General features: G+C 43.5%; 1 protein-coding gene across 1 annotated transcript; it reads left to right on the forward strand.

Moving 5' to 3' along the window:
• Window positions 1–2,156: 2,156 nt before the first annotated feature.
• Window positions 2,157–3,065, forward strand: LOC146786049 (taste receptor type 2 member 9-like). The gene has a single exon (XM_085633141.1). The coding sequence runs from the start codon at window positions 2,157–2,159 to the stop codon at window positions 3,063–3,065; it is 909 nt and encodes a 302-aa protein (XP_085489267.1).
• Window positions 3,066–10,183: the final 7,118 nt, after the last annotated feature.

The raw sequence follows: 10,183 nt of genomic DNA on the forward strand, positions 1-10,183 counted from the left end.
TACATATAAGTAAAAAAAACATATTACAATTTAAATAAATACTTCAAACAACACAAATCAAAGTAACTATCAAAATAAAATTAAAAAAACATCAGCAATAATAACCCAAAAATTAAAACAAAAAAAACACATAATAAAATAAGTAAAGAAACGTACAAAACTGTATTATAAATGGAGGTTTGGGCCTGGTAAAAGGTTGACTTTGTCAGGTCGAAATGGCAGTTTAAAACTGCCCACAGAGGCTCTGCAGTGGAAGGCCTGAGACATGTATAAAGGGCTACTTAAGAGGGTGGCACAATCAGTGCTTTAGGCCCACTCGTAGTATTTAATTTACCGTCTCTGGGCACATGTGGTGCCACTTTACCAGTGCCAGTTGGAGGTAAGCTAATGTTACCATGTTTTAGGGCAAGAGCACAAGCACTTTAGCACTGGTTAGCAGTGCTAAAGTGCACAGAGTCCCAAGGCCAGCAAAAACAAAGTCAGCAAAAACAAGAGGTCTGAAGACAAAACGTTTGGGGGGAATCACACAAATGATGCCAGGTCTAACAAGAATAATAAAAAATCATTGTTTGAAAATGTATATAATGTTACACGAGTGAAGTTGAAGTGAGGCCCCCCAATGTAATATAGCAATAAGCTGTTTTAAACCTGCAGCAGACTAACTCTGGATTTGATTATACCAAGAGGATTCACCTCAGATCAGACACAGAGAGGCCTTTGTTGCTTGCACAAACAGATTGTTGCATGGTGCAACTTAGGCTGTTGGCCTGGAAAGCAAAGGACAGGTGACAAGCATCCGATGTAAATGCACACCAGCCAAAGAACAGGCAGCAAACAGTGTGTCACAACCGGAAATTTAATGCAGAATTCAGATGGAGGCAGTTCTTATAAAAACATGTGGCTCACACCTTGCATGCTAAAGTCCCCCACCCCCAAAAGTAGTCTCCACCATCACAGTAGAGAACTGCCCTGTACAAAGATTTCTCCTATGTAAGAGGGTGTCATTTTGCCAGAGGTGCATCCACTTTCAGCAAAGTTGAATGCCAGCCGGATTGCCATATTACTTTAGGACTACATGCACATTTTTTGCCTCTTAGAGATATCACCCTAAAGCGGGGTTTGTTTTTGAGAAACATAATGTACAATGGCCCTATTGCACGGAGAGAAAACTCACTGTGATCAGGGCCACTGCTAATTTTACCTTGCCAGGAGAGCCATGCTATACACCCCTAAATGAAGAAGGTCTCTAGAAGAACTGATGATAGCTGCTCTGAGGTGAACAAGCCGTCTCCAATGATTCTACACTGGAAGAGTTGGCAGACACTCCATTGGCACATAAGATTTTGTTATGCATTGTTGTGGATCAACAATGTAAAGTTTGTTGCCAATATAAACATTAGCACACATGTAATAGGCCCTACTTGACAGGAAAACTTGAGAACGCAGTTGATCTGGGAGGCAGTCAGGCCTTTGGTCAGGAATAATCATGCATTAAGTACCTCCATACCCAATCATGGGTTAGCTTTACTATTATGGGCATCTTTCGATAAGGAGGTTAGGCCAGTCATGCATAGCTGTAGTGTGTGCAGTATTTGATTACTGCATTTGCTCTCAAGTGCAAAGAAGCTATTAATGTGTGCACTGTGTGCCTTACTAATTAAAAAATAAAAATACATTTGCAAGGATGACTGTTTTACACAGTGAATGATGATGTGAAATCACTAATAAATGTTCTTTTTTTATTTTCAATTTTCAAAACCCTAAAATATTGAGGGACCATGCCAAACAAAATACAACCAAGATGATCTTCTGTTTACATGTACAGTAATGTTCTTATTGTGTTTGTGAGCATAGGACATTGAAACCTACTGCATGCATTTGGTGAATGACATTCGTAGGGCTAGGTGGTAAATTAAATGGTTTGGCCTTGTGAATGATGTTAGTAGAAAATGCAAACCACCTGATTTGCATCAATTCAGTCATATTTAGACTTGCTGAGAGGATGGTTCTGTTGGTAACTTGAACCTGGGGCAGCTGCTGGGAGTTTGGAATCCATGGAAAGAACCCTTGCCTGGGGCACTCACTCACCACCTCTCCTAAGAACAGAACAGAGCTGCTGTTTGTGACCTTATCTGCAAGAAGATCAAAAAATGAAGATGACGGAAGATGAATTCATGAATGAATATTTGATTATCGTTTCAGTAACATATGGGATTGGAATTTTCTTCAGCTCTTTCATTATGACTTTCATTCTCCAGGACAGGGTTAAAGGGAAACAACTGGACACCTGCTACCTCATCTTAGTGGCTCTGGGGATCTCCTGCACATGTTATCAATGTGCAACATTAGGACTTAGGCATGCCACTATGACATTGTCACAAGTTTTTCCCGGTGCTTTAGTAGCACAAGCCCTAAATCAACTGAAAGCGTGGTCTGGTGGCTGTAATTCCTGGTTCATCACCTGGCTCTGTGTCTTTTACTGTGTGAAAATCGTAGACTTCAACAATCGCCTTTTCTTCTTCTTAAAGCCGAGGATCTCTAAGGTGGTGCCCTGGCTGCTCCTGGGATCTGTGGTTGGATCCTTCTTCCTCAGTGTGCCCTGGTGCTTGAGTTCAGGAGGAGAACATCCACAGAAATCAACAACTAATCTCACAGCGAACTCTTCTATGCTGAGTGAAGACGTGAAAGCAAGAACTTCACATCAGTATGTAGGTGGTTTCCTTGGCTTCATCTCGCCTCTTCTGCTTGACATAACTTCCATCACACTCATCCTTGTGTCGCTCTGCAGACACACCCGGCGAATGAAAGAGAACTCATCCGGGTTCTGTAAGCCCCGACTGGAAGCTCATTTTGGGGCAGCCAGGATGGTGGGGTCACTCCTCCTGACCTGCAGTTTACAAGTCCTTGCACAGTGTGCTTTGTTATTTTTACAAGCATTTTGTTTCCGTTTTATTTTTGAGGTCATCATTGTGTTCTGTATTCCTGCACAAACCATCATTCTGGTTCTGGGAAACACCAAACTGAGGCAAACCTTCTGGAAGTTTGTCAAACCTTGGAAGAAATGAGGAGCTGAGCCTGTGACATGGCTAGAGAGTCATGGACCCTAACGCAAGCAAGGAAAACTGTCCACCTGCCCCCAGTGTGGTAGAAAGGAGGTACTTGTCTTTCAATGGGTACACACACCTCGGACTTCTGGGCCACTGCACCTGCTGCACCAATGATAACTACACTCCTGCTCAGTTAAAATATCTGTGAAACAAATATGATGTGATGTCCCTGGACAGCTTTCTGCTCTCATCTGTATTTGAGTTAACTGAACTTTTGTGCTCAAACATAGTCCTATGTTAAACATGTGTTTGAATGATAATTGATCACAATTTAAAACTTTGAAGCACTGGGAAAGCTGATTTTGAATTATAAATGTGCCCCCTAATATTAACTTCAATTCCAGAATTTCCTAGTTTCCTTTTTGAATTTTCAATTCAGAGCATCGCTTAGTGAATCATTCACCGCAGATTAGATCATCATTTATTGTTTCTTGTTACTTCTTCTTTCCATGTCTGGAGCATTCTGCAACACATAGAATAGGATTATGCCTCCAAGGATTGTTTTGTGCAAGAAGACGTCCTTTCCTGCACAAAAACAATCTTGCCCATAATGTAGGCACTCTTGCTCTATAGTGCAAGATCTCCAGCACAAGGAGTGAGCAGAAATGCTTTGTAAATATGGAGCTTTTCTGCTGTGTCCCTTTCTTGCAACTTCGCAGCTAGTTCCCTTGCTGCGCCACATTGCATTAAATAATAGTAAATGTGCCTCTGAATGGAGGTTCTTATAGACAAGAAATAAGGTAATTCCTAGAATTCATAGAATTAACTGTTATAAACCCTTTTGAATTGAAGATATTTGTACAAATGGCAGAGGATACCATGAACTCACAGGAATGGCTAATTGACAAATGTGATAGAGAGGATTTCCTAAACAGGCAGACAGCCATTATGTTTTTTGGCTCAGCGTCAGTAATATACTCTTTTATCTGATTTTCAGAATACATCACATAAATATATATCAATCAAGCTATCAATCAATCAATAATAACCTTTAATCAGTTTAACTAACCATAATAGATGGCAAATCATGATTAAACATGATCCCAGGGACCACAGCCTAGTCTAAAAAAATATTAGTTAACTTTTGTTTTTTTTAACCCATCCCTTTATCCTTTAAAGAAATGGCCTGCATAAAAAAAAACAATCACTTTATTAAAAAACAATAACAGATATTGGGATCTGTGATTTCAGCGATTCCTAGTAGGTCGCAGTTGTGACATACTTTATTATCGTGAGGTTGAATTGTAACTCACTACGTATCAGGATTTTGCGACCCGAACTATTAGTGCACAGGTGAGTTTACAAAAACAGAATGCATTTGGTAACAGTTGATGCACAATTTGAGACAACTGTTAATAAATCCTTTCTTTTAATATCTAGCCCTATATTATTTGCATCATATTGCAAAACTGGTCTAAATAGTAATAATTCCTGCATTCCTGCAACAAACAGTAGCAGAGTGAAAAGTCAGCAAATTACTTTATTTCAGGTAATAATCTTCCAGAAGAAATGCAAAGCCAGTTCTCTCTTTCAGCTTGTAAAACACAGTTGTAATTCTGCTTCTTGACCGCTGGTAGAAGGCATTGCACCATCACAAATCAACTTAAGGAGCTTATTACAGTATAAGATGTATATCATTATGTTATTACAGGTGACAAATGATGTCACAACTTGATTCTGAAAAGAAAGCGAGAGATGAGATTTTTCTGCATATTTTGCAAACGTCCATGTATTATATGTAGGTACGAAGCGAAAAGCTGTGCTATTTTTATCTTTTTCTTTTTGTGTTACTAACAGTGGTGGCTCCTTCGCTATGGCGTCGCCCCACTGCTTTCAAGCAGTTCGGAAAGAGGAAACATATCATGAGAATATCTTTCAGTTAGGGGGGTGGTGGGCGGGGCTGCTCTGCCCATGGGGCAGGGCAGGGGCGGAGTGGTTTGCCCACTCAAGTGCGCAGTGGATGGTCGGCCTTCTTGGGCCTCCCAAACCAGTCATGCGCACTTTTCCCTTCTCCATGCAGGATGCATTACAGCCTGCATGGAGAACATGCCCACCCCTACAGGCCGTGACTGAGCGCTGTGTCGCAGCACTGAGACCAATAATAATAAAAATAATAATACAGCCATTTGTAGAGCACGAGCAGCTACCTCCAGTGGAGGTGTCCCAGTGCTATAGCAACAGGTAGCACGCAACCGAAGGCTCCAAGAAAGTTAATCTAGGCTAAAAAGCCATGTTTGGCGCAAAACATTAGGCAGAGAGTTCCATAGCATGGACGCCCGAGCATAAAAGATCTGCCACCCAACCGAGCTTTCCTGACTCATGGGGTGCAGAGCAGATTCTGAGAATTAGACCTCGGTGCACCAGTCTGCTTGTAAGCGCCTAGTCGTTGTTTCAAATAACTGGATCAAGTTCCATGGATTGACAGAAAAGCTTGGGTTAAGGCCTTAAATATGATTCTTTTGGCTTCTGGCAACCAATGTAGTTACTTGATATACGGAGAGACATGATGCCGGAATGGAACACGTCTAATCAATCTCGCAGCCGCAATTTGAACCATTTGAAGCTTCTTCACAAGGTAGGCCGGAAGGCCCAGGTAGAGGCCGTTCACATACTCCAGCTGAGAAGTCACTGTGGCATGGACTACGACCCGGTGGCAATTCTCAGGCAGCAGATGTATACATTTTTGCAAATTTCTCAATCTGCCGAAGCAGGTGACTGTCACCTGCTGAATTTGGGCTGAGAAGGATAAGTCAGCCTCCCACTTTACTCCTAAGTTTTTGGCAGTGCCTACTGGAGTGGGGGTTAACTAATTTCCACCAGCCACCAAAGGTCTGCAGCAGGGGGCTGGTTTATACCGAAAAACATCGCTTCAGTTTTTTCGGCATTAAGTTTAAGTTTGTTGTTATTCATCCAGTGAGCAATATCTTTTAGACAACCCTTAAAACTCTTAAAAGAATCTTCAGACTGATCATTAAAGGGGAAAACCAACTGGGTGTAGGAAATTGCCTTCACACCCCAGTTGGCTGTCAGTGAAAATAATGGGGCCAGATAGATGTTAAACATCAACGGGCTTAAGGCCGACCCCTGCAGCACCCCGCACCATAAGTGCTTGCGGCTGGACTGATATAGTTGTAAAGCCACCCTTTGTGTGCGCTTGTAGAGGAATGACTTCAACACCGATGTCCGAAAGACGTTTAACCAGTATTGAGTGGTTTACCATGTCAAATGCTGCTGAAAGATCCAGCAGCACCAGCATCGCTGATGCCCCTGAATCCAACGCCATCCTTACTGAATCAGTCACTTCTAATAACGCCCTCTCGGTGGAAACCAGATTAGGTATCGTGCAGGATACTGTAGCTCTCAATGAAATTGGCCAATTGTCGCTGCGCTACCTTTTCTAGCATTTTTGCTGGCAGGAGGGAAATTATTCAGTTCCCCTGAATCAACATTAGGTTTCATCTTAAGGGGAAAGAGAGTGGCATACTTCCATGAATCAGGGAAGATACCGGAGGTAAGGGAGGCATTCCATATTTTGGACAACACATGGTGGAGAAATGTGCTAACTCATTCCACCATTTGGGGTGCACGGGTCATCTGGAGAGCCTGACTTGCATCCCCGGATCACAGCCCGTGTCTCCTTCTGGGAGATAGGAGCAAATTCAGGAAATAGAGGCACTGGTACTCTCCTTTCAATCAAATCTACTTTGGCCGTTTCAACTACTGCAGAAAAGGAATTGTAGACCTTACAAATGTTCTATCAAAGAAAATCAGAAATTCTCTTACACAGTGCCACAGAGGGCAGGGCATCAATCACCAGTTCACGAGGTTTGAGGAAGGAATTGACAGCCTTGAAAATTAACTTACTAGGTTTATCAGCGTTATCAATACACTTAGCAATGTGAGCCCTCCTAGCCTCCTTCATCAATTTATGCATTTCTTTCAGGGATTTCTTTTTATATATCATTTTAGCAGTTGCATCATAGTCCACCCTCCACTGTTGTTCCAGGCGTGTGCACCTGTTTTTCATTGTCCTAAGCGACTCTGAGAACCATGGGGCTGAGGGCGATTTTCTCATAGATTTAGTGACTCTAGCTGGGGCAGTAGACTCTACTTCAACAGCGATCCATTTATTTGAGGCCAGAGTATCTACATTGGGGTCCATGGATAGTAAAGGTTGGCTGGCTAGCAAAACTGGACCTAAGAACTCAGCCTTCAGCTTCTTCCAGTTTCTCTTTAAAAAGTAGCGAGAACTTTCAGGCAGAATGGGTTTTTGCCAAGCTAAAAGAAAAGGGAATTAGGCAATGGTCAGACCAGGCCAATTGGCTCGGTGCTTCCATCTTTAGTGACAGTATATTGGAAAATACCAAATTTAGGGTATGCCCTGCTTTATGAGTGGGAAGTATGACATGTTGAGACAGATTAGCTCCAGCGAGAGAAGAGACCAGCTGCATTGCCTGGGCACAGGTGGGGTCATTTACATGCAGATTGAAGGGCCCTAATGCAGTAAAGTTAGAGAACAATAGAGTTTTCTGAGCAATATAATTGCAAAGTTACGGATGTATGTTTGGCAGGCAATCTGGAGGTCTATACACCAATAGCCCTGCAAAGGAGGTTGTAGGGTTAATCTTGATACAAAAATTAAGGCCCTCAATCACATCCATATTTGACAGCGCTGAGGAAGCTATATCCCAGGAATTCTTTAATATAATCTCACCCCACACCTCTTTTTCCTCCCTCCCTATTCGCACAACAAATTTTAAAGCCCTGTGGAATAGCTAATGCCACTGCTGCTAAGGTATCTTCCTTCATCCACGTTTCTGTCAAGAACATAACCTCACACTCATTTTCTGCCAGTCATACCCATAAATCCTCCGCATGCTTAGGTTAGGATCTACAGTTTATTAGGCATGCCCTAATCTGTTCAACTTGCTTACTCTGCCCCCTTTTAAAGTCCATTTTCCCTGGATAACCTGCTGTGGCTCCTAAAACCCAGTTGCACTCAGTGCACGTGATGGGGGAACACATTAGTTGCCAGATTACAGCAATGTACCTTGGCAGCATGGCTGGCGCTGGACGCGAACCGGCTGTGGACGGGTGCAGACGGGCTTACCTTAGGCGCGCCTTCGGCGCACCCACTGGCCGCGTCCGGTGCACTGCCGTGCACATATGAGATTTAAATTCAGGCCCCGGTAGCGGAAGTATGTGAACCAAAGGAGGAGCCACGTCCTTCCACTCAATCAGCACCAAGCTGCGGTGGAACGGGGACCGGGGAGAGAAAGTGCAAGGTAACTATTGAAAATGATTAAAACAAGCGTTTTATAAAAAAAGTCAGCAGCAAATTCATAGACAGTTCATGAGCATTGCATTACACCATAAAAAAACAGCAGCTAAAAACTCTGGTGACCTTGCCTTCCGGCGCGCTGCCACCTATCGCTGCGCGGCCGAGCACACATGCGATTTAAATACAGCCCCTGGTAGCGGAAGTATGTGAACTGAAGGAGGAGCCACGTCCCTCCGCTCATTCAGCACCAAGCTGCGGTGGAACAGGGACCGGCGAGAGAAAGAAAGTGAAAGTGCAAGGTAACTATTTAAAATGATTAAAACAAGCATTATATAAAAAAGTCAGCAGCAAATTCATAGACAGTTCATGAGCATTGCATCACACCGTAAAAAAACAGCAGCTAAAAACTCTGGTGACCTTGCCTTCCGGCGCGCTGCCACATATATGCAGCATTGTGGTTGGCTTAGGGGGCAGGAGCCAGGCTGCCTGCTTCCTGTTCCTAGAAACTGACTCAGGAGAGCAGGAGCAGAGACAAGGAACCAGCCCTGAAGTTTTTTTTCCCTACCCCCCTCGGAGAAGCCCCGCTTGCAACCCCTACACTCGCCCCCCTACTCGTGGGTCATGCTGGCCGCCCCTGGTTACTAATTGATGTTAGCGACAGGAAAGCTCATTGTTAGCATTTTGTCTAAATAGAAACTAAGGGGCCTATTATGATATCGGGTGGATCGCCACCGCCTGGCCGGTGGTGGTGATACACCATCCAAATGTCCCTGGTTCACCCCCGCCATATTAGTATGGCAAGGGGCAGCACGGCGGATGGAAAGACCGTCCACTGCTTTTCCGCCGGTCGGGTTGCCGGCAGAGCGGAAAAGGGACACAATATGGTGGCATTTCCTTGCAGGCACAGGCATCCATATTAGTATGCCTGTGGTTGGATGCCTTTCCATGGCGGAGACTCTGCCATGGAAAGGCATGTGGTTAAAACTTTGGGGGCCCATTGCGGGTCCCCAGGAGGGTGGGGGTTGGGTGGATGCACTTGACCCCCTACATTGGCATGCACAAGGTGGCAGGCACCGCGCGGTGCCTTATGGTGAACTTACGGAAAGGGCTGAATAACAATGCAATATTTCAGAACAATGTTCTTATTCATGCCCATGATAGGAAGACTTATGATGAAATCTTAAATAAGGTGTTGTCTATTTTTCAAAATTAGAGTGTTGTTCTCAAGCGTGAAAAATCTGAGTTTTGTAAAAACTCGGTGGAGTACTTGGAGCACATGAATTCCAGCACAGGTGTCCAGCCAAGACCAGGCTTGGTCAAAGCTATATTTTACAGGCACCTGCACCTTGTGATAAATCTGCTGTCAAATGATTCTTAGGATTAAGTGAATTTTATTCACGTTTTATTCTGGACTATGCCACAAATGTACGTCCAATTTCAAATTTGTTAAAAAAACACACTGTGTTTGTTTGGGATTTAGAGTGTAAAACTGAGTTTGAATGGCTAAAAAAAATGTTGAGTGTGGTCAAAGCATTCCAACCTTATGATCCGGCTGCACCATGCACTTTGATCGTTGATGCGTGCAAGTATGGTTTTGGTGCGATTCTCACTCAAATTATTAACAATGAAGAACGCACCATTGGCTTTGCACCTCGAGTACTCAGAGAACCAGAGGTATACTATTCCGTAATCGAGGAGGAATTGTTGGCTTGCTTGGGTCATAGAGAAGTTTAGGTGTTATCTGTGGAATAGAAGATTTACACTACAGACCGATCACAAACCTTTGGTAGCTATC

This window comes from Triturus cristatus, chromosome 11 (genome assembly GCF_964204655.1).
Source record: "Triturus cristatus chromosome 11, aTriCri1.1, whole genome shotgun sequence".
Taxonomy (NCBI): domain Eukaryota; kingdom Metazoa; phylum Chordata; class Amphibia; order Caudata; family Salamandridae; genus Triturus; species Triturus cristatus.